This window comes from Triturus cristatus, chromosome 6, assembly GCF_964204655.1.
Source record: "Triturus cristatus chromosome 6, aTriCri1.1, whole genome shotgun sequence".
Classification (NCBI taxonomy): Eukaryota; Metazoa; Chordata; class Amphibia; order Caudata; family Salamandridae; genus Triturus; species Triturus cristatus.
In genome coordinates this window covers 425,622,506-425,644,064 of record NC_140589.1, presented here as the reverse complement: position 1 = coordinate 425,644,064, position 21,559 = coordinate 425,622,506, and the positions used below count along the sequence as shown (strand labels likewise).

Here is a 21,559-nt window from a genome sequence, read left to right as displayed (position 1 = left end):
ACTCTTTTTATTGGTTCTCTCTCATTATAACAACAAAAAACAAGATAGTTTGAGTGTTTTGTGCCACCATCATTATCCCCTAATGTTTTGAGAAAGTTCTCCTATATACTTTGGAATCTCAGTACTTCTAACACCACAGATTTGCATTCATGACCTCATATTTCACAGTGATCTACTTAATTCACAGCCCCGAGCAAATAGTTCCACTATCTGTCCCAAATCTTTGCATATTTTTTTAGAGGCAGCCTCTGGCTTTATAAACCAGCTATTCAGTTTTGGTACAAAGGTTCATGTCTCGCATCAATTCGCCACTGGTGGGTGCTTTATCTGAGCGCTATTGTTCAACGATGTTCCTCTTGGCTATTAGTACACCCAATCTGACCAGAGTTCTAATATAACGTAGACCACCCCATCCTAACACAAGGCCCAGGAGCATCATCTTGGGATCTAATATAATTCCCGTATTCAGCACTTCGCCCAGTATCCATGCTTACTCTGCCAAAGGAGTGATATCACTGGACATTATCATAGTACATCAAGATATGTATTCGATTTGGTGACCCTGAAAACAAAAAAATATCCTCCTTTTCAAATACTTATGTGTGTTACTAGAAAGGTGTGACTAAGTATTCGTCTCACAATTTATTCTGTTGATTTTAAATGTTCCTCGTATTTGTACTCCATGTTTTGGGATTTGTCCATTAGGTTAACCTGACCCTCTGTGTTACTATAAAGCAACTGCAAAGAAAGTATTGTTAAAAGAGAAACTTTGTGCTCAAATCCCTATTTTTAACGGAATGAACAAAATACGAAAGTAAAATCATTTTATATAATTTCTTTACCAACTGTTAAGCGTTGAGTAATGGCCTTTTAAAAAATGTGCCTGTTTCAGGAACTTAAAAAACAAAACAAAATAACTAGTGTGGCATCACCTAAATTGCTACTCCGAGCAGCTGTTCCAAACTACCCACCATCTCCACCACAATGCATTCTCTAATCACAGTGTCTTAAAGCAGAAGTACTTACAGAAAGATGGTGTCACGTTTCTGGAATTATACGTGATGCATAAAGCTCCATAAGCAGCCACACAACCGAAGAAGAGGCCAGCAGCCAGAGAGACTAAGCTTCCTACAACAAGTAAACAAGAAATTAGAGATCAGGAAGACTTAAATAACCAACATAAACAAAACCATTTACAGTATCCTGGCCATGCTTCTCGAAAACATACCTCTTTGCAACCCCTCGTGATGCTTACAACATGTTTGTTCTTGCCAATGTTTGCACGGTGGGTGCCACGATAAAGGGGGATAGCTAGTGTCCCATTCCCATGCATTTACCATGCAAAAAGTCAATGACCAATACCTGGCAGGTTCGGCTATAATTAGAAACGTTGGCTGAGGTGACCACAAACCCAATCAATCTACCTTTTAGTTATATATAATACAGGTGCCTGCCCGAAAATGATCCAGTACCCGCTCAGAGCCCAATGTTGGATCCAACTTAGAACTGATTGGTCCTGATCAGACATGGTTTTTTGTTAGCCACATCAAACTTGAAGGCAGTAATGGTCAGGATTAGAAAGTCAAAACAGTGTTCGGGTGTTCAAACTCTGTCAAGTGCTAAAGCAATGATGCTATAAAAAGAAAAATAAATCTGCAACCACATTCATATTATGCATACAATCTCCTGAATATGTGTAGCACTAAACAAGGAACAGCTTATAACAATGTCTCACACATTCCTACTCGCATTGTCCACTAACATCAATTCACACAACATAATTATACATATCTCACTTTGTTTTTTTGGGAACAAGTTGGCTCAAAATAAACAATTATGAGATTTTAGCCCACATCTTAAGTTTCGTGGCTTTCATCAGGACATTAAGTTAGACTGCAAGCACACTATTTTCAGAAATCATTGAACACAATCATTCAAAGCGATGTTGTAAGATATCTTATGTTTTTACAATACAAAACATAACTAAATCATTAACTTCTCACGATTTAAAGGAAATGGATTTAAATACTAATACCTGTGTAATACCTTAAACACTAATACATTGTGTTTGCCACGGTCACGTCTGTTTCGATAAGCTTGAAAGCTGGCATTTATTCTTCCGTTAATAAGTAACCTAAAGCGACCCGGCTATACTATACCATTTTAGACTAATTTCTCTTTTACCGGCTGCATCTAAAGTCTTGGTGAACTAGACCATGCGAATAGGGCATACTTGGGCCTTCCTGCTTCCATAACCCAAAAATCCAGACTGTAGAAAATGGTTTAGCAAGATTGATTCTGAGAAGTTCTGATTGGTAACCCATCTTGCTGCATTTGAAACGTCTATACTAGCTGCCAACAACCAATCATATTGTAAAGCACTTACCATCGCTTTTAGAGTGTTTTAAGGATACGGACCCCCCTACCTAAGAGAACGATTCCGGCCTTACCCGCAATGTATATCTCCAAGACCGGACAGCCTCAGACTTCTGCAGGTGCCAAAGATCTTGAATGCCAGAAAAGGGGTCAGATCTTTCATTTCTGCCGTCCAAACTATAGAATGCAATTGCCTGTCAGCCTTCGTAAATCTCCCTCTGAGCCTATGTTCAAAAGGAGACTAAAAACCTCTATTTTTGATAAGTCCTAGATCTTTTTGTACTTTCACCGTTGGGTCAGTTTCTCTTGTTGATAGCACAGGGACGACTCTCATGAGGCAGCCCTGCGCTGTTTAAATGCTTTTTGATGGATTGTGTCAAACTACGTGGGACTAAACCAAAAGTTAGGAGAACATTTTAAGGGCATCCATCTTACCTAATTACCAAAAGAAAATTGAAGGGTAGGATAGAAGAATAATTTCCAGAAAACAAAAAACAAACAAAAAAAAAAAAAAAGATGTCAATGAATGGGAAACCCCAAAACACAGATCCTATCGGCACCCCAGGTCAACATAGACACAGGAGAGGTGCCAAATTAAAAAGATGATCTTTCACCTTCTTTGCTTATCTCTACTGAAGTAAAATCTAACATGGGGTAAAACTGCTAGAGGTTCTATCACCCCAAAGAATTGTGTGTGAAAATGAGAAGACATTGCTTAATCATAATCCAGTTTTTCCCCCTTCTCTTTTTATACACATTCTCGATAGATGATCGAATGAAAGTTCTCTTTTGATTCCTTAGGAGTTGAAAGACTTCTAGGCCACCACAGATTTAGGTTATAACTCGGAGAAGAATGTTATTTCAAATTCCACGAGTCATGCTGCTATCATCTGTACCAATACCAAATTGCCTGGGGAGATGGAGAAACACAAAACAACTCTATAGGACACAAATTAAAGAAAGGTCTACATTTTAAAATGGAGACTTGGAGTATCAAAAATTTTATTCTATACCATAAGTACTAAAAGGTACTATTCCAGGTGTCTGCAATGAGGCAGCAGAAGATGCATTCATGGGACTCTATAGAAATCCCATGAAGCAGAACATTTACTTCCATAAAACTACTACTGTAGAATTGTTTGCTTATACCTGCATCTACTACAGGAAAAGAGGAAGGGCAAAATATGGGAAGCTAGAAAACTATGGGCCTGATCTCAAATTGCACTACAAAAACCTACTACAAACTGCAATTCGCAAGTTACGTGCAGAGTTTTAGGACTCAGCACTGCCTATACTTATTTGTTCGGAGTTCTCGGCCCAACTGTGGAGTCTTCGCACATGTAAGTATACGTTTAAGTACTAAACGGGGTAGGAACTGGAGGTAGTGGGTGGGGAAAGGGCAGTTATACTACTAAAGTGGATGGGATTAGGGAGAAGTAAGAGGGGTTTATGGAGGGGAATCAAGGAAGGCTTTATGGAGGGACATCACCCACCCACACAACAGTGATCCAATTGCATAACTCTGGAGGTGGGGAAATGTAAATTACACTTTTGTTGTAAGTTTATACTCTGAGTTTGTGAATACCGAAAGTATTAAACTTACTACATAGAGTAAACTTACTAAAAAGTGTAACTAACCTTTATGGATCAGGAACTCGGACTCAAAAACTAAATTTCTTATTTCCTTTCTCAATATTCCATTAACTATAAAGAACACTATGCCAGAACGTGCCAGACTAACGCTCCAGTTTACTTTGACTTTCATATTTCTTAAATTTGTAACCATAATTCCATATGAGAGGGACAGCGCTAGAGACCTACTGCCACTACGCTCATCACATTCAGGGACCAAGCAGGTCATAAAATACATGGCTGACAAATGATTTTAGTGAGTTCAGAAGTTTTCTTCAACTTCACTTTCAAGAGTGCCCCTAACCACCCTAGCTCCCAGCAAGGGAACAGACAGTGTGGTAGGCCTTGCTGACAGGGGGACCTTTAGACTCCTCCTGCATGCTCGCCAGCCAGATCGGAACGTGGTGATGGAGAGGATCAGTGGACCCGGGCCTCAATCACTGCCCCTGCAAGGTTGAGAACTACCCACCTCACGAGAGCCTCGGACAACTCTGGCAGGCCGGGTGGGGTCTTGTCTCTCGAGCCCACCCTTGCATCTGCAGCAGCCGGTCAGGCAAGGAGGAGAGCCATGACACAGATTGACTTGCGGGGCCCGACAAGCCTCCATCACTGGGAGGGCCTCAGGGTTAAGCAGTTGCATGATGCCCCTGCTACCCTTCCCACAAGCACCTCGGTCAAATCAGCAGGCAGGACAGCGTCTATTCTCTCGGGCCCGCCCTTGCATTTTCGACGGCTTGGTCTGGCTACCGTGAGGAAGGGGCTGTGCCGCAGAGGGTCCCACATGGCCTGACGGCTGTCCCTTATGATCGCCAGACATGGGGTCACCACTGAATAGACCTGCTGTTAAGGGTGCCGGACTCTACCTCCGTTGATGGTGCCCCCTGGAGACAAAGAGGATTACCTTCAACACTAACAGGTGCTGCTCCTCTTGGCTGTGGGGTGCCAGCAGCGTCACCTGCTCCTCCATCTGACTGCAGACCATCGACCAAGCCTCCCCCGCACAACTGCACTACAGTGAACAGGAGGGCTGAAACAGAGGGTCGGGGACAGGCGAGTACTGGGGAATTGCCCCAAGGGATCTGGTGACATACTGTAGAAGCATGGCAGGGTCAACATGGGGAAGGACAAACATTCTCCTCCTTCCTCCTAACAAGGTGAAATTGATACATTTACTGAGCCAACGCTTGCTCCAGCTGCGGCTTCTTCAGGCCTGCTGCTGCTTGAGGCCTCTGTCGACCACACTGTGTCCATTTTGCAAGCCATCCAACGCTCCCGGGCATTACTAAAGGCCAAGATCGGTGAACTCAGATAACACTTATCACTGTTTCATCAGTAGCTCCTGAACACGGAGGACAGAATATATGAAGCTGAGGACTGGCTCCGTACATGTCAATCCCAAAATGCCATTCTTCAAAAGCCTGTTTATCTGCTGGAGGAACCTGCAGATAATACAGAGGGGAGCTCTAGATGTAATAACCTTCATATCATGGAGATCCAGGACAGGTTGGAGGGCCCTCCTCCCACCCGCATTTTAACAGACTGGTTGAAAATCGCTGTGCTGGCTCAGAATATATCGGGGTGCTTCATAGCAGAGCAAGCGCACAGGTCCCTTGCACCCACCCAATTATTGTCCACATATTAAACTTCACTGGTAGAGACGCTGTGTTGCAGGCTTCCTGCAGATTGGAGATTGGAATGTGCGACTCGACACGGGTGATGTTCTTTCCAGACTAAAACCTCAGGGTCCAACAACAGCGGCACTCCTTCACAGCAGTCAAAACCAGAACTGGATGCAGTGAAACTTTAATACATGATGCTGTTCCCGGCTCACCTTAAGGTCCTTTTCGAGGACAAAACCCTCTTTTCGATGGCCCACACAGTCTACGGGACTGGGTGAAACAACCACCAGACCGCGGACGACGACTCCTCGTGCAGTGAGACCACCCTAACAGGCAAGGGTTCTCAGACACTTAGCAACACCTGCTGCTCAGGAGACGAAGAAGCAACTGCAGGATTCGGCCAGCAGAGGTAACCGAAAACCATTGTACGGCCTTCAACCTTCCTCAACGGGTGATAAGCTGGCATCTTTCGACAGACTGGTGTCATGAGTGTTGGATTGCTTGAGTTTCTGCTGGTGGCTTCCTGCTGTGACCACCAGTTTGCCAATATGTGATTCTTTTGGTGTGGGTGGGTGGGTAGCGGAGCTCTGCTGGAATTATCCCACCCCAAGGCCAACCTTTTAGTTTGGGGTTGAGTTATGCAGATTGCTTCTTGGGGTTTGTTTGGGGGGAGTTTTTCTAGCTCACAGTGTAAAGGAATAAGGTTGGGGACGACATGCTCTGTTGGCAAATATTCCTAGTCGATTCCACGACAGGCGCTTCTGGTTGGCAAAGTATGGGGGGGAGGGGGGGCAGGGAGGTTGGATTCTTTTCTCGGTTCTTTTGCTTTACCTTTTAGGATGAGGAGTATGAGAACAAACAGAGGGACACACACAGACCTAGGATTTGGCCATCAACAATATACACACACACACATACACTGCTGTCAAGTCATGTGCTCCACTGTCTCCATTAATCAACAAGCATTTACAATGCAATGGTCTCGGCATTGGTAAAGTTAGAGCTATTGGCATTGCTCATGACATTATTTTAGTTTATGTTTTTGTTTTTAAAACATTTAAAGAAACGGCATGGTCACGAGCAATGCCAATAGCTCTAACTTTAACAATGCCGAGACCATTGCATTGTAAATGCTTGTTGTTTTCTTTCATTGTTACTATGTATTTGCCTTTATGGTGTCTAGTTTTTACTTTCGTAATTTTTGTTCCTGGGTCTTGAAGTTCGGATTCAGGCTCTATGATTGGACATTATAAAATAAAAAGAAACTAAACGCTGAACCATTTGTGTGTAGCCTGAGAGTCAAACTACCAGTTCCCAGTCAGAAACCTCTGTGGTATTTAAATGACTTTCGGAAAAAATGTCTGATGCTCAAAAGAACCTACGCCAACAGGGTAAACGTGTCCCCTCCACACGGAACGGTGACAACAATAACACTGGGCATTCATGGGTCACCAGCATTTTAAAACAGAGTTATTTCCCATCTCAGTGTTACTCATTTCATCTACTTTAAATGAGTGAAAGGCTGACACAACGCACTACTGTGATGTGATTACGGAACCGGCAGATTTCTGCAGTGGTGACTCTACCCACTGAGCTGTCTTGCCAGCTAAAATGTTAACTTTCTCGTACATTCCTGCCAACGAGAAGACCCCCCCCCTGTGGAGTTTTAGACATTTTAAATGTAAAAGATGTTGACTGAAAGAATAGGCACATAGGTGGCCTTACAAACTGTGCCTGGCCGAAGGTGAACCGCTTCTGGGCGCTACTGAGTGGATTAATGCTCTAGAACGGTGACAAAACTTCAGCACTGAAATCGTACGTGCGAGGCTCATCACACCCAGTCAGTGCGCATCAGACCCGGTTCGATCAAGAACAGCGTTGTGCTGCGTCATGTTATGGCAATGAACGACTATATTATGTCCCTCCCATAAACGGCCTATCTCTAGCATGTCTCACTCTTTCAGGCGAGCACACATTGTACTTGCGAAATGGACGATGCCAGGCGTTGCTTTGTCAATCAAAGAAACACTCTCTTGGATAGTCACCGACCACTGGTGTATCTCTTCCCACCGATGCAGTGCACGAGTTATGATACCGTGCAACCTCAAGGATATGGGCACAAGGAAAGGCTAAAAACCTATAAAAGCCCGTGGCACGTGACGTTAATGGTCGATGCAACCGGCTCCGCTTCAGCGAGCGCGCGAGCAGCTGGAAGCAGACCTGTCACTCCTGGCAGGTAAGTGCACACCTCCTGCCTGAGCGCTTTTGTTCCTTCCTCCCACGCGCACGTCTCCGCACAGAGCAGCATGAATGTAGCAGGCCAACAAAGCCGCCAATAGAGCACCCTCTGCCGCGAAGCCGATGACTGCATTCAGAAGCAAGGAGAAGCGCTCGTGAAATGGAGTCGCTCATTCCACAACCCGGGCGCCAATTACTCACTCAAGTGGATGCGTGGATTGTTTGAAGCCTCACATCGTCTACATCCATACCCGACCACATGAAATGGCTCCTACGGCTCTCCACAAAGGTCTCTTCTGTGAAGACCCTGCCCTCCACAGCTCAGGAGGATACCAGAGCAGCAGCCAACACGGGAGCCACGAGCAGGGGGAGAGGACGCCATGAACACCGCCGCCTTTCTCCGAGGTCAAGAAGAAATGCCTCGGAGAAAGGCAGCGTCGTTTTCGGATTCGTGGGCGTGTTTTGCTGTTGTCTCCTCCCTGAAACTTCTTGCAAAAAACACGCCCCCCGATCCGAAAAGGACGGGGCCTAATGGGAGTGACTGACCTCTTCTCCAGTGGCTGGCCAGCATTTACGAGGCCAGCCAATGGAGAACAGGGGAGAAGAGGGGCGGGTTCAAGCCCCTCTTCTCCAAGTCATTAAATCTCGGAGCGAGACTGCGCAAGCGCAGCCTTCGCAGCCTAGACCTAAAAAGAAGGGACTCAGCAGGGCTTTCGGTTAGGTCCAGCATACATGCCCAAGTATCTCAAACAAAAAATGGTATGCAGTTCCTAGGTGGGTCAACAAAGAGTCTGGTTGGTGTGCATGAGGTCCTGCGGGTGGTTACGCGTGTGTCGCTACTGCCCGAAGCGAGGAGATGCCTGTTGAACGTGTGGGAACCAACCGACTACTCGGCGCCACAGACGTGGTGGGTGACTCTGGGATATATGGTGGCCAAGCGCGATATTGCTCAACTGTGGGGTTCCCAGAGGTCCCTGACTGTTTCGGCCTGGAAGGAAAATATGGACTGGTGCATGTTTCGGGAAAAGGTGGTGTATGTAGCGAGAGGTAAGCCTGGGACATGGGTGAAAGTATGGGGCCCCTGGAACGCCTACCGCGGGGGAATCTGTGCCCCGCCGTTGTTGCCCGATCCATCGCCTGCCCCGTCCCCTTAGCCGGTTTATCTCTCCGGTACCGGGCACTGAGTCCACCCAGTCCCTGTCCTGACCTTCTGCCCCCCCTTGATACTCCTATGGATTGGTAGGGTCCCCCTTCTAGGGGAGCACATGCTGCTGTTTTCGATTGTGGGTTGCCTTGTGGTTTGTTTCTTGTTGTTATTTATGTTAAAAAGAAACCGTTATGTGGGGTCCGGATGGTGTGGCCATCAACGCTGCTAACTCCTGTACATCTCCCTTTGCCGCAGCATGCGCTCTACTGTGTGTATCATATGCTCCTTTTGTTTGCTAGCGGCCGGCCTGAAGGTTGTAGGCCCATCTTTGTATATTTTTTGAATTTTGTAATAAACGGTTTAAAAAAAAACAAAAAAAACAAAAAAACAAACAAAGTCTGGTGAAGAGAGGTACACCGGAAGCAAACTACATGACAGGTTAGTCCTACAGTAATTGAGTAACAAAGGCCCTCACCAGTGCTTAATTTGAGCTGGTGCTCTGCACCAGCACCTTATTGTCAGCATCGGGGCTATGACAGTCTGCCACATGGTGGCACTGCCATGCTGATTTCGGTATGAACACAACAACAGCGGTTTATTTGTTCAATTTACATTAACAATTACTAATACCTGCCCCCAAGCCATTCTTCTGGGCTTTGGGGGCCTGGAATAGTTGGACTTGTCACACTGTGTGAAGGCTGCAATATTCGACGGGCACCCAACGAGGGGCTCTTTGGTGGAGATCTTATGTTCCATGCCGTTTGGTGAGGTGAGTGTAGATGTTTTGTGGAAGGCTAAAACAGGTTGGGTAGTCCAAAGATTAATTTTAATAGAATGGCTCCCACCTGATTAAAAAGGAGATAGAGTGGCAACTTATCTGAAAATAATGGTTCAAGATGCTAGCGCTCTACTCTACTGGGGTCAACATGTTTCTTGCCTCAAACGTCCTAAGGATCGTACGGCAATTCATCAGGACCATGTGCAAACTAGCTACACACCGTGGTAGTGTAGGACCAATCTACCTACCACGTCAGAGGTAAAGTACCTGCATGTATTAAGGGAAATCTAAAAGAAAACAAAAAGCATAAATGAACAAGACATCAGTGACGACGTATACTTTTAAACAATGTAATTCTCTCTTGATGAAACAAATAGTGACCCAAAGTGTCGGTGCAACTGACTCACAGTGTCACATATAGCGATAACGCGACAAGCAACACACAAGATATCATAAAAATATATAAAAAATGGTTGCTGTTATCAGCAAAGCGGAGTAGCTCGCAGAGGACAATAAAACTCACCCTAGGGCTCTAGTAACTGCGCCTCAGTGTCTGGCGGGGCGGTGACACCTCAAGATATAGTATCCTAAAGAGAAGCATTATTAATGTTATAGGTACCATAACCGAGGGTCAGGTGGTATCCAGTCACACACCAAATGCCCACCACCGGTGAGGACGAGCGGCCAAGGGGCAAATGAGGCCGTTCAGAACGCACCAATAAAGTTAATGATACATGATCACCGTTAGCCAGGTGCACAGAGGAGCCTGCCCCAACTGAGCCCGCCGTACAGCCACAAGTCATGAGGAGGTGGCATGTAGAATGAGTGGCGTGGGACCTCGCCTCTGTACCCATAAAAACAAAATGGTAAACATGCATTTAACAAAGCAGCGTGTGTCTGGAGGTGCAGGCAGTTGCCGTGACGGTTACTACGACTCACCGACAGCGTGGATGTTGAAGTCAAGAGGATCGTTTTGCCGACATCTGTTAGAGCCCCACACTCACCTTAACTCAGCGTCACTGCGCTGAATGACCTACCCCTACCGCCAAAACCGGGTGGTGAAGATCTGTGTCAGTGAGGCACTGATATACCAAACGGATCCCTGCGGTGGGCGGGGGCACCGTCAATCAGGAAGTGATGCACATAGAATGCTAACCTGTCTCAGCATGAGTACAGGAAGTGACTAAAAGGATCAAGACATGACTGACAACGCTATTACAGAATAGTGATACCAGAGACACAACCTGACCTGGAATGTGAATGAGCTCCTGGACCGGGTCAAGACAGGGGCTGTGCTTAAGGAGGCTAAACATCCAGTGGCATATGTCCTCCTTCTCCAGGGTACTCATTTACGGAGTAATAAATTCCCCTTACAGGACCATGTTAATGCCCTCTCCACTCACAAAAGATTTCTTGACAACCATGAGTGCATTATTGGCATAGTTCCCGCCAGACTGCTGGGTAATGGGGGATGATTTCAGCAGGGTGGTGACTGGAAGGTGGAAACAAGTGGGAATGACCCACATGGACCCTCCCTATTAATACGATTCATGGAGGTGCTGGGCCGGTCAGACACCTGGAGAGTTCTGCACTCTCAGGAACACCGTTACACATTATATTCAGGCGCCCAGAAGACATTATCTCATCTGGAGTAATTACTGCTACCCAATGCGGAGGAAGATAGGGTAGGGTTTGCACATATACATGCTCAAGACCTTTCAGACCACTCCTCAGTGGAAATGCAGCTGCGGCTAAACCCAAGAAGTGCAAGAGGGGGATGGAGGCTGGGAGCGTGGCTACTGCAGGACCCAGAGACGAGAGCGTGTGTGGAAACCATGCTAACCCACTACTTGGCTGACAACGCAGGCTCAGTTACCTCACAGGGAATACTTTGAGAGGAACTCAAGGCCTCCTCTAGTGGGTGACATTAGCAGCCTTATAGCGGGTCAGACCAAACTATGACAGCACAAAGTGACACTTGAACTAGAGAGGGAGGTGGTGGCTCCATGCCCAAACGGTGCTAGAACAGACTATCCTGACTGAAGCCAGAATGGTGTAGCTGGCGATGCATGTTAGCATTTACCAGTGGGGCCACAAATCTACTACAATGCTACATTAGCTCTGCACTAACGATACATGCAGGGAACCAAGAGTGCATGTCCAAGACATGGACAGGTACAAGGGAAGCAGGGACATTGTAGTCGTCCACTGTTTTGCATTTTACTATGCTGACCTCTAATCTCCCACAGAGTGCTCTGACACAGCTGAGCTCTGTCAGTTTGTGGAGGATCTTCAGACTAAAACTCTCACCTGAGAACAGGGCATAATCGGAAAAGAGCCAGCGGTGGTCCTGGGCCATGCAGCCAGTCAAAACACCTGGCCCAGGGGATTCCTAGTGGAATTCTTTAAAACCTACAAGACCAAACTCATTGAACCGTTGCTTGATGCCTTCATAGAAGCCCAGGAGTTAGGACATCTCCCCCCGGATTGACGACTAGCAGAAATAGTGGTCCTACACAGGCCAGATGGTCCTCCTGAATGTAGCGCTTCTTATCGTTCCATTTTGCTTATAAACGTTGAGGCTAAGATATGGGTCATTTCCAGCACCCACCATATGAAGGTGATAAGTTTCCTAATGCATTCAGACCAAGCCATCTTCATGTCCAGACAAGATCCCCAGCAAAACATACGTCGGGTTCATAATGTATTATCACTGGTCCACAACTTGCCTGGAACCTACGCACTCTTGTAGGTAAACTTCCATAAAGCCTTTGACTTTGTGAACTGGGACTACTTATTCCTTCATTTGCCCAAGTTAAACTTTGGGCTCAAATTTATAAGACAAGTGTGTCTACTATATACAGATTTGAGAGCTCCGCACCGTGTCGCACCAGACTTCGACTCCTTCCTGGTGCGCAGAGGCATAAGGCAGGGATGGCCCATATCCCCTCTGCTGTTCACTCTCGCCATTGAACCCCTGGCTGTTTGGGTGAGGATTGATGCACAACTCTGGGAATTAGGGTGGTCTCCGTGGGTGGCCGAAAGAATCTCCATATATGTCCATGTTGTTCTGGTCTTTGTGCTAGACCCTCGGGGTCCAGTCCCGAGGCTCTCAAAATGTTCAAGGTATTTGACATGTTTTCGGGGCTCCATGGGAACATGGCCAAATCGTTAATATACCGATAAAGTGCACATACCCTGACTGGGCATCCGGTTTGCAGATGTGTCCTAGAGGCTTTAAATACTTAGGAATATATATGACGGACCATGAACATACAGCCCCAGATAGACTGCCTGACACAATTTAGAGTTCTGGTCGAACCTCTCATTATCTATCTTGGGCATGTCTGCAATATACAAGATGGTGGTCCTACCCAGCTTTCTCTACCAACAAAACTGTCCCTTCCCCTTACCACACTCTTTCTTTGACAGACTAGACACAATCTTGCAGAGCTTTCAATTAAAATACCAACGCCCATGCATTGCCCTATACAATTGTTGTGAATCACCCTCCGACAGTGGGATTGCAGCACTGGACCTTCAATCTTATTACATGGCCTCCCACTTAATTATTGTAAACGTGTGGTGGTTTGACTGGTGAAGAGCCTCAATGCTCGCATCCAAAAAATGGCCAATGGTTGACCCTCCCCTGCTGCACCTACTTTACAGAGGGCCTGCCCCAGGCTCTCTTCCTCCAACCGAGAAAGGGGTACAGCAAGTCTGGTGAAAGAACAATAAGGCCGTGGGATGGTGGAGGTAGCTAACCCAGGAACCACCCTCTGGGTGAGCATCTTACAACTGCAGGTGACAGCCTTACGGGGATTCAAATGCTGGGATACCATAAGACATCACTAAATTGGGCCATGTGGTGACGGGGGCAACAATGAAAACCTTCACAGACCTTCAGATTGAATATGAGCTGCATCACAGACAATTTTACAGATACTTCCAGCTCTGTCATGCTTTATTCCCCTACATAAAAGACTTGGAAGAGCTTTCAATCCTCTACCTCTCATTGATTAATAACTTGGCAGACACATCTGACCATCTGTGGGAGGCTTGGACTAAGGACTTGGGTCCGCGGACAGACAATGAGTGGAGAGAGCAGAGAGCTTCCCCTCGGGAGGTAGCGTTAGCCTCCCAATTGCGATTTATACAATTAAAATATCTACAGAGAATCCATTACACGAGGGAGAAACTGTGGAAAACGGATACGCCGACGTGCCTGCGTGTGAGAATGTCAAGGGGTGACTGGCTACAGAGTGTTTGGAATGGCAAACTGTCATGTCTGGGGAGAATCCTGGGATGAATCCAAAGCTAAAACTACTGCATGTGATGGAGGATGTAGATTGCGATAGATATCAAGCCACTTTGTTGTGGCTGGGGCTGGTAGTGGTGAAAAGAGATATAGCCAAAGCATGGAAACTGCCATACCCACCTACCCTGGAGTGCTGGAGGAAGGGCTTATATAGATGCACGAGTATAGAGATCCCTGTGTATGCAGCAAGAGGCTGTCCACAGAAACATTATAGAATATGGCATATGGCCCAAATGGTGCCACTAGAGGGGCATTTCCTTAGAGCCAGAAGGGATACCATCACAATCGTTAGATAAATAAATCGGTACCCAAGCGGAGAGTGCCATTTTCATGCAGAGCGGCAGGAGGGTGAAAATTGATAAGGGAACGAGCCGATAACTGCGACATGTGGAACTGCTCACAGGTATGATAATCATTATGGCAACTTACTCAATTGTTCCCCTCATTTATTATGGTGGTGTTTGTTGCATCTGTATAAAAAGTCAATGAATTGAGTTATTAAAAAATATATATTATATCTACACGTCTCCCTGAACTCATCTCTGTGTTTTAGCAGTATCCACTTACAAACCTTTTCTGAACTACCGTAGAGGATTCCCATTAATGTGGTCAACAATTTTTCATGGTGGAAGACATGGGGAAATATATATTTTTTAAAGAAAATAATACATTTTACTTGGCTTTAGAAGCAAGCATTAGTAAATGTGGTTTTAAAACACATTATACTAGTAGGATGGTGTTCTCAGAATATTAGAGCTCTACATGCGACAACGGAAATCCCATATTTTGGACCGGACCTTCTCTGCGTCGACATAAGCGTCTTTTGCCTAAATACACAAAGTTGTATAAAATGAAAAATCGCATGGCCATTTAGGTCTCTAAGATTTTGGGACACTGCTAGAAATCTCTGTTTAGGTGTTAATCACGTGTAACATTGTGTTTTCTTAGAGTCCCACTTCTATGTCACTAAAATCTTATGTATCTGTAATGTTATGTATTATACAATGTGTATTAGTCCTGTTTTATATTAATATTGATGTGTCTTTAATCACATATGATATATGAAGTTTGATATATCGTACACCAATTTTTTCTAACTGAATTAAGTCTTTGTCAATTTTTAGTTATTTATTATGTCTACGGTCAGTGTGTGTATCATTAATTGTTGGTCTGACCTTTGAGAGGACAAAGCAATTTCCTTGAAGAAATGTATTTACCCGTGGCAGAACCACTGCACATATTTTGCTGATAGTCCCCAGGTTCTGCAGGATACAGGGACACCCCATTGATAATATCAACCTTTATAAAGTAGGCATTTTCTTGTCATAACCGTTTGGTGCCTGCTGCTAGGCTTCTGGGTTACATGAGTGTGAATAGCTTAGCTGTTGGCCTTTGTATATTCCTCCCAGACAGTAAAACAAAATGGGACTAGATTTTGGCATGATGGGCCATCTTCGAGGATTGGGGGCAGAGCTGTTCCCTGCACCACTTACATTTCAGAGGGCTGCCTCCAATACACTCCAAGGAACCTGACACTGGTCTTTTGTGAACTCAGACTTCTTGAAGCCTTGGCAGGGGGAAGGGAATGACTTTCCAGAACCAGATGTGGAGAGAGTGAAGAGGTCACCTCCACTTCAAAGGATGGCACAGGTAGAAATATTGGATCTTTCGAATCATTTCTTCAGTGCACTCCTGGACCTACGGACATTACAGAACAAGGACTGGCTTGTTTCCCAGAGGAATGCCCTTACTGCTGGAAGTCTGCCTTGTTCTCCAGAGATCGATTCTGCTGCTTGAGGCCTGCCTTGTTCCTCAGAGGACTGTTCAGATCAGGCCCTGGCACACATACAAGCAGTGTTCCAAGTTAATCACTGATAGCAGAGAAACAAGCATGATATATAGACTAATTTAATGTTCTCTTGTTGTAGCTCCAGCCAACACGTGTTTCGTCGATCGGGACAAGAGACCCGCGACTTCCTCAGGGCTTTGTGAATACTGGATAGCGTTTTGAGCCTTGTGGCTGGTTATACTTCAGTCCCAGCCTTAGTACGGCCAGGAAAATTTCAAAGAAGATTGGTTGCTTCTGTCCTACATATATCCAACAAACACGGTTCAGTGTTATGTCATTACGCCCGTATGTAATCAGCGTATTCTGTCAGTTAGCGATGCGCTGTGTGTGGTGGCGTCTTCGCAACGTCAGACCACGGCACCTCAGTATGGCCGTGTGGGTGCCGCGGTTGGACGATTACATACGGGCATAATGACATAACACTGAACCGTGTTCGTTGGATATATGTAGGACAGAAGCAACCAATCTTCTTTGAAATTTTCCCGGCCGTACTAAGGCTGGGACTGAAGTATAACCAGCCACAAGGCTCAAAACGCGTTCCAGTATACACAGTGGCATAGCTTCCATTAGTGCAGCAAGTGCAATGGCACTGGAGCCGAAGGCATAAGGGATCCACTTAATCCTGAATAATCTGTATTTTACCATTCAAACAGCGATCATGGGGCCCATTTCCTTCCTTGCATTAGAGCCCATGACACACTGGCCACGCCACTGCCCTCAACATTATAAATAGACGCAACAACGCGGCGGGACCGCCTGGCTTACAATAGAGCAGATTCAAACCAGTTGTGTGCCTTCCTTAAGCATACTTACTTTGGAGGTGGCTGGGCTGATCAAAACAACAAGGACCTACTCAACAGGCCACAGATGCTTCTGAGTACATAGCAAAAGCAAAGAATCAACTCAACGCCTAGTTGTTTACAGATTACCTCTAACCTTAATTTTGCTTCATTTTACAACCAAAATATCAATGTTTAATCTTAAAACCATCCCTGCATTGATTTAACTCTATAACCCTGCTTATGGTTTTCTCTTTAGACCCGATTAACAGGGTTTACTACTGGAATATTGACACTTAAATATACACATGCCGAAATATCATGACTATAACTGACTACCAGAATATTGTGAAGGTAAATATTATACATAGGTTTACTATACTTAAATCCACATATATGTACCTAGGCGATATATATTTTCAAGATATGTAGATTCAAGTTTAAAAATAGTAAATCTATACTTACCAATGTGTACTTACAGTCAGGATATTCTGTATATCAATATTATGGCATGTCTATATTTTTATACTCAATAGTCTGACATATAACCATCAGTAAAGCCTCCAAGTTGATGTCATCAAATTGCGAAACTAGCACAAGGTTGACACTGATCATTGAGAGAGAGAGAGACGAAATCAGAGAGGAAGAGAATCTGGACACTCAGGAGGTATTTGAAAAGAAATGTGTGGGATGCGTGTGTGTGAGCGCGCACTCTTGAACATATAAGGATTGCGTCAAATGCATGTAGGAACAGTAGGACATTAAGAAGCTGCAAATATTACAAAACAAGGAAACAATAAAATGTGATGTATGACATTCACTTTGTGTGACGAGTTAACACATTTTGTTGATATTGATGCATTTCTCACATGCTTTGTTATGTCCTGCAACTGGTGTAAATGCTAGACTGCCTTGTCCTGGGGCACACTGATTATTAGCCTGAAAGTGCTAATAGTACTGTTGATGGCATGGCCCATTCAGGGTTTAGAAGTTCCTTCCATTGTTCCCAGCAGGTCTTCACACCACCCATTATGCGCATATGTAGCTGTTATTTTGCACATATGAAAAAGTTTAAGGCAATGCAAGTGCAAAATGAATACTCAACAGAAGTGTTCTTGTACCATCATGTCTCACCCTGTCTATCACCCTGTCTATAACCCCGCCCACTAACATGGCCTCTTCCTCGATTTAAGGAGTGCCTGCACTTATTTTTTTCCCATTCATTTAAAGCACTGCCCATGTGGAAGAGTTGGCCTCACCCCATTAAAACAGTAAAGTCAATTTCTTGTAACTCTTACCTTTCCGTGTGTACCCCAGCACACCACCAAAAGCCAGCACGCAGGCATAGCAAAACCCAATCCAGTCCACAACCATGATTACTCTGGAGAGAGAGGGAGAAAGGGGAATCTCTGTAAGACAGATTCAAACATTGGAAAACTTTTATGTACATCACGTCATCTACAGATGTGCAAGTGAAACTGCTCGGCTGTATCAATTTCAAACTTTGGAGAGGTTAACATGTCTTTTTGGTAAACGACTTGCACACAGACCCACATCTACCTTTTCAGTGCTGATTACAAGTGTTCAAATATGGCTTCACTAAATCAACAGCCCTCACCACCAGGGGCGTAACACAGGCCCCAGCGGTAAGCTGCAGGGGGCCCCCTCAGCACAGTACTACGGCCTGATAGCTCCGAATTAAATCCGGAGCGGGGGCCGCTCTGTGCACCGTGCAGGGGGGGCCCCTTCACCTTTCATTACGCCACTGCACAGAAGTGCGATACTGGAACTGGCCCAGGGCACGTGCAACCGGCCCCTTTTATTAGCATCACCACCACCCCAGAATTGGTGATATTGGGGAATCCAGTAACTTGGGGAGAAGGGGGGGGGGTGGGGATTACAAGTGGGACCCTAAGAGTGCTATGAGAAATTACTGAGGGAACAAGCAAGTCCAGTCCCAGAAGTCTGGTAATTCCTAGTTTCTCCTTTTTACGACCCGGAGATCCAGGATGAAACTTGCTGGGCCTTGTAAATCGATAGGTCCACTAACTGCCTTTACCTGCCACATGGGAAGTCCAAAGGCCCTTGTAATTGGCCACTGGGCGTCACACCAAGCACCAGCTCCCCAAAGCACAATCACATGCCTCGGACAGCAATGTTCTCTTTACTTGCGGTGCACCACAATTCCAGAACACAGCTGTAACTTCTGCTTTTCACATTTCGTTATTGGAAATCTGCAAGTAAAAGGTCAGGTGGTTTTGACAGAACTTTAATGCTTGAATGTTTCAAAACCTGCCATAGGCAGTCGACTGACAGATAACAGTGTGATGCAGGAGTGTCTAACAGAGCCAGGCTGGTCAGATCCACAACAGATTTTCAATATAAACATTACCGATATAAAAGCGTTCTATTTACATTTATATGTAAATAGGTTTTAGCTTTATGTAACTAGGCAGAAAATCTGCAATGGAGTGAGCCAAAGACGGGCCCCAAACAGGGCACCCTAGATCAATTCACTACTCCTGCAGCGGATGCCACCGGAGGGGATGGGGGAGGCGCGGTACCAGACAACGCGGCCCTCCTAGCAGCGATTAATGATGCCAGGGATAAGCTGGATGCCAAAATCGGTGCGGTGGGGTCAGAGGTCTCCCTCCTGCACTAAGACCTCAGACAAGCCATTGACTGCAGCACTGAAGCAGAGGCACGAGTATCGACTGTGGAGGATTCAGTAACTACCCTCCAGAAAAAGGTCAACAAACTAACTGTTGTCTCTCGGGAACTAGCCTCAAGGGTAAAAGATGCAGAAGGCCGCGCGCGGCGCAATAATCTATGCTTCGTTGGGCTGCCGGAGGGGTGTGAAGGATCCTCTATAACCCACTTTATCGCCCAATGGCTCACAGATCTAATGCCGACGGAACGGTTATCCACATGCTTTGTCGTTGAGCGGGCCCACCGGGCGCTAAGAAACCACCCCCCCGGGTGAGAACCCTAGACCGGTGATTGCAAAACTGTTAAATTATGCTGATTGGGACGCTATCCTGCAGTTCGCTAGGACACATAAGGAAAAGTTCCAATATAATTCGAGGCCCAAAATGATTTTTCCCGACTACACGCGCCTGGTGCAACAACAAAGCCAGTCCTTTATGGCTGCAAAGCGTAGGTTGCAAGACCTCAACCTGCAAAATATGCTTCTGTACCCAGCTAGGATGCGAATTATATTTAATTCCAAGTCATTCCTCTTTGACACACCGGAAGTGGTCTTTGCATGGACCGATGAACACTCTCACCTCAAACCACATACACCTCCGCCACAAGAGTCTGACTCCTCCCAGAGCTCCCAACGGACCAGACCTTGCCGGACTAAATCGAAGAGACGCCACAGAGGCTCCGACAGGCGATCCTCAAGTCCAAAACGTACTGTCTGAGCCATCAGGATATGCCCCCGGCAGCAAACTCTACTAGTCATGGGACTCTCCTCACCGGGACTATCCTAGTTCCCTGTCCTCTGAACGGGCGTGGATGCCCAGCCATGGGGCGGCTAAGCCTCGGACATTCCCATCACCCATCGTTAATTTTTTGTGAGTGGGTTGGGTATTGTTGGCATGGGGGCATGTGTTCCACCTGTTGGGGACCCGGTGCGCCCTACACCGCGACAGATGCTCCTGGTTCTTGGCCGTATCTTGGGTAATTTAGTTTAATTGTTATTGGACATGCAGACTTTTTATCTAGATTCAGACACTATCCTTACAGCACCTTCAGGGACACGGGATGATGGCACAGACTGATACGGCCCCTCTTGGGGACCTCACAGTGATTTTCTGGAATGTAAGGGGCCTTCTAAATAAAATTAAACTGGATGCGGTCTTACGCCAGACCTAAAGACTTGGGGCTGACATTTTACTCCTACAAGAGACCCATCTCCTAGGTACGAAAACCCTGTGTCTGGCTAGATTTGGGTTCCACCAGGTATACCACGCAGGATTCACCAGGGGGGTCACAAGGCACGGCCATCCTGATTCACCACAGAGTCCCCTTCCAGCACACACACCAATGGGTAGATGCAGGGGGCAGATTTGCTATAGTTACGGGCACACTTTACAGTGAACACATCACCTTAGGCAGTATTTATTCCCACCCTCCACTTGGGGCGACCTTTGTCGACAGGATTTATAGACTTTGGGGGGAGCTGCCAGAGGGCCTCACTCTCTTGGGCGGCGATTGGAATAACACCATGCGTCCAGCAGATAGCGCAGCACAGACCGTCACCTGCCAGTGGGTCCCTCTAAACTGAACATATTGGCATCCACCTTAGGCTGGGCAGACATCTGGCGAGAATATCACCCCAATGAACACGGCTAGGCATACATGTCTGCAGTACATGGTTCACAGTCCCGTCTGGATCACTTTTTTACGCCTCGTATATTTTTACATAGGGTTTCACAAGTCACTCATCTCCCCACAGGGCTCTCCGATCACTCCCCGATTTCTCTTAAATTACATACCTGCTCTCGTAAACCCTCCTTTCGGTGGCAGATGTCCCCGTGGCGAATGTATGACGTTTACAACGCAGTTTTTACATCGCAACATCCATTACAACGCATGTTTTCACAATGCATACCATTACAACGCATACCCTTACATCACATAATTTTTTGGGGTAACAGTAGGGATAAGTGTTGGATAGTGTAGGGGTAAAGATTACTATTCCCACTCCAGTGAGTGCAACAGTAAGGTAAGTGTTATATAGTGTAGGGGTAAAAAAACCTATTCCCGCTCCAGTGAGTGCAACAGTAGGGTAAGTGTTAGATAGTGTAGGGGTAAAA

General features: G+C 45.9%; 1 protein-coding gene across 5 annotated transcripts in view; it reads right to left on the bottom strand.

Moving 5' to 3' along the window:
* TMEM14A (transmembrane protein 14A) overlaps positions 1–21,559 on the bottom strand; it is a 170,526-nt gene that overhangs the window by 138,842 nt on the left and 10,125 nt on the right. For all 5 annotated transcript variants that reach the window (XM_085610833.1, XM_085610835.1, XM_085610832.1 and 2 more), the window contains exons 2-3: positions 18,035–18,117; positions 1,027–1,128 (exon numbers count right to left, since the gene is read on the bottom strand). In XM_085610833.1, coding sequence (XP_085466959.1) covers positions 1,027–1,128; positions 18,035–18,110 — 178 coding nt within the window. In that variant the 5' untranslated portion in view covers positions 18,111–18,117. The remainder of the gene's footprint in view (positions 1–1,026; positions 1,129–18,034; positions 18,118–21,559) is intronic.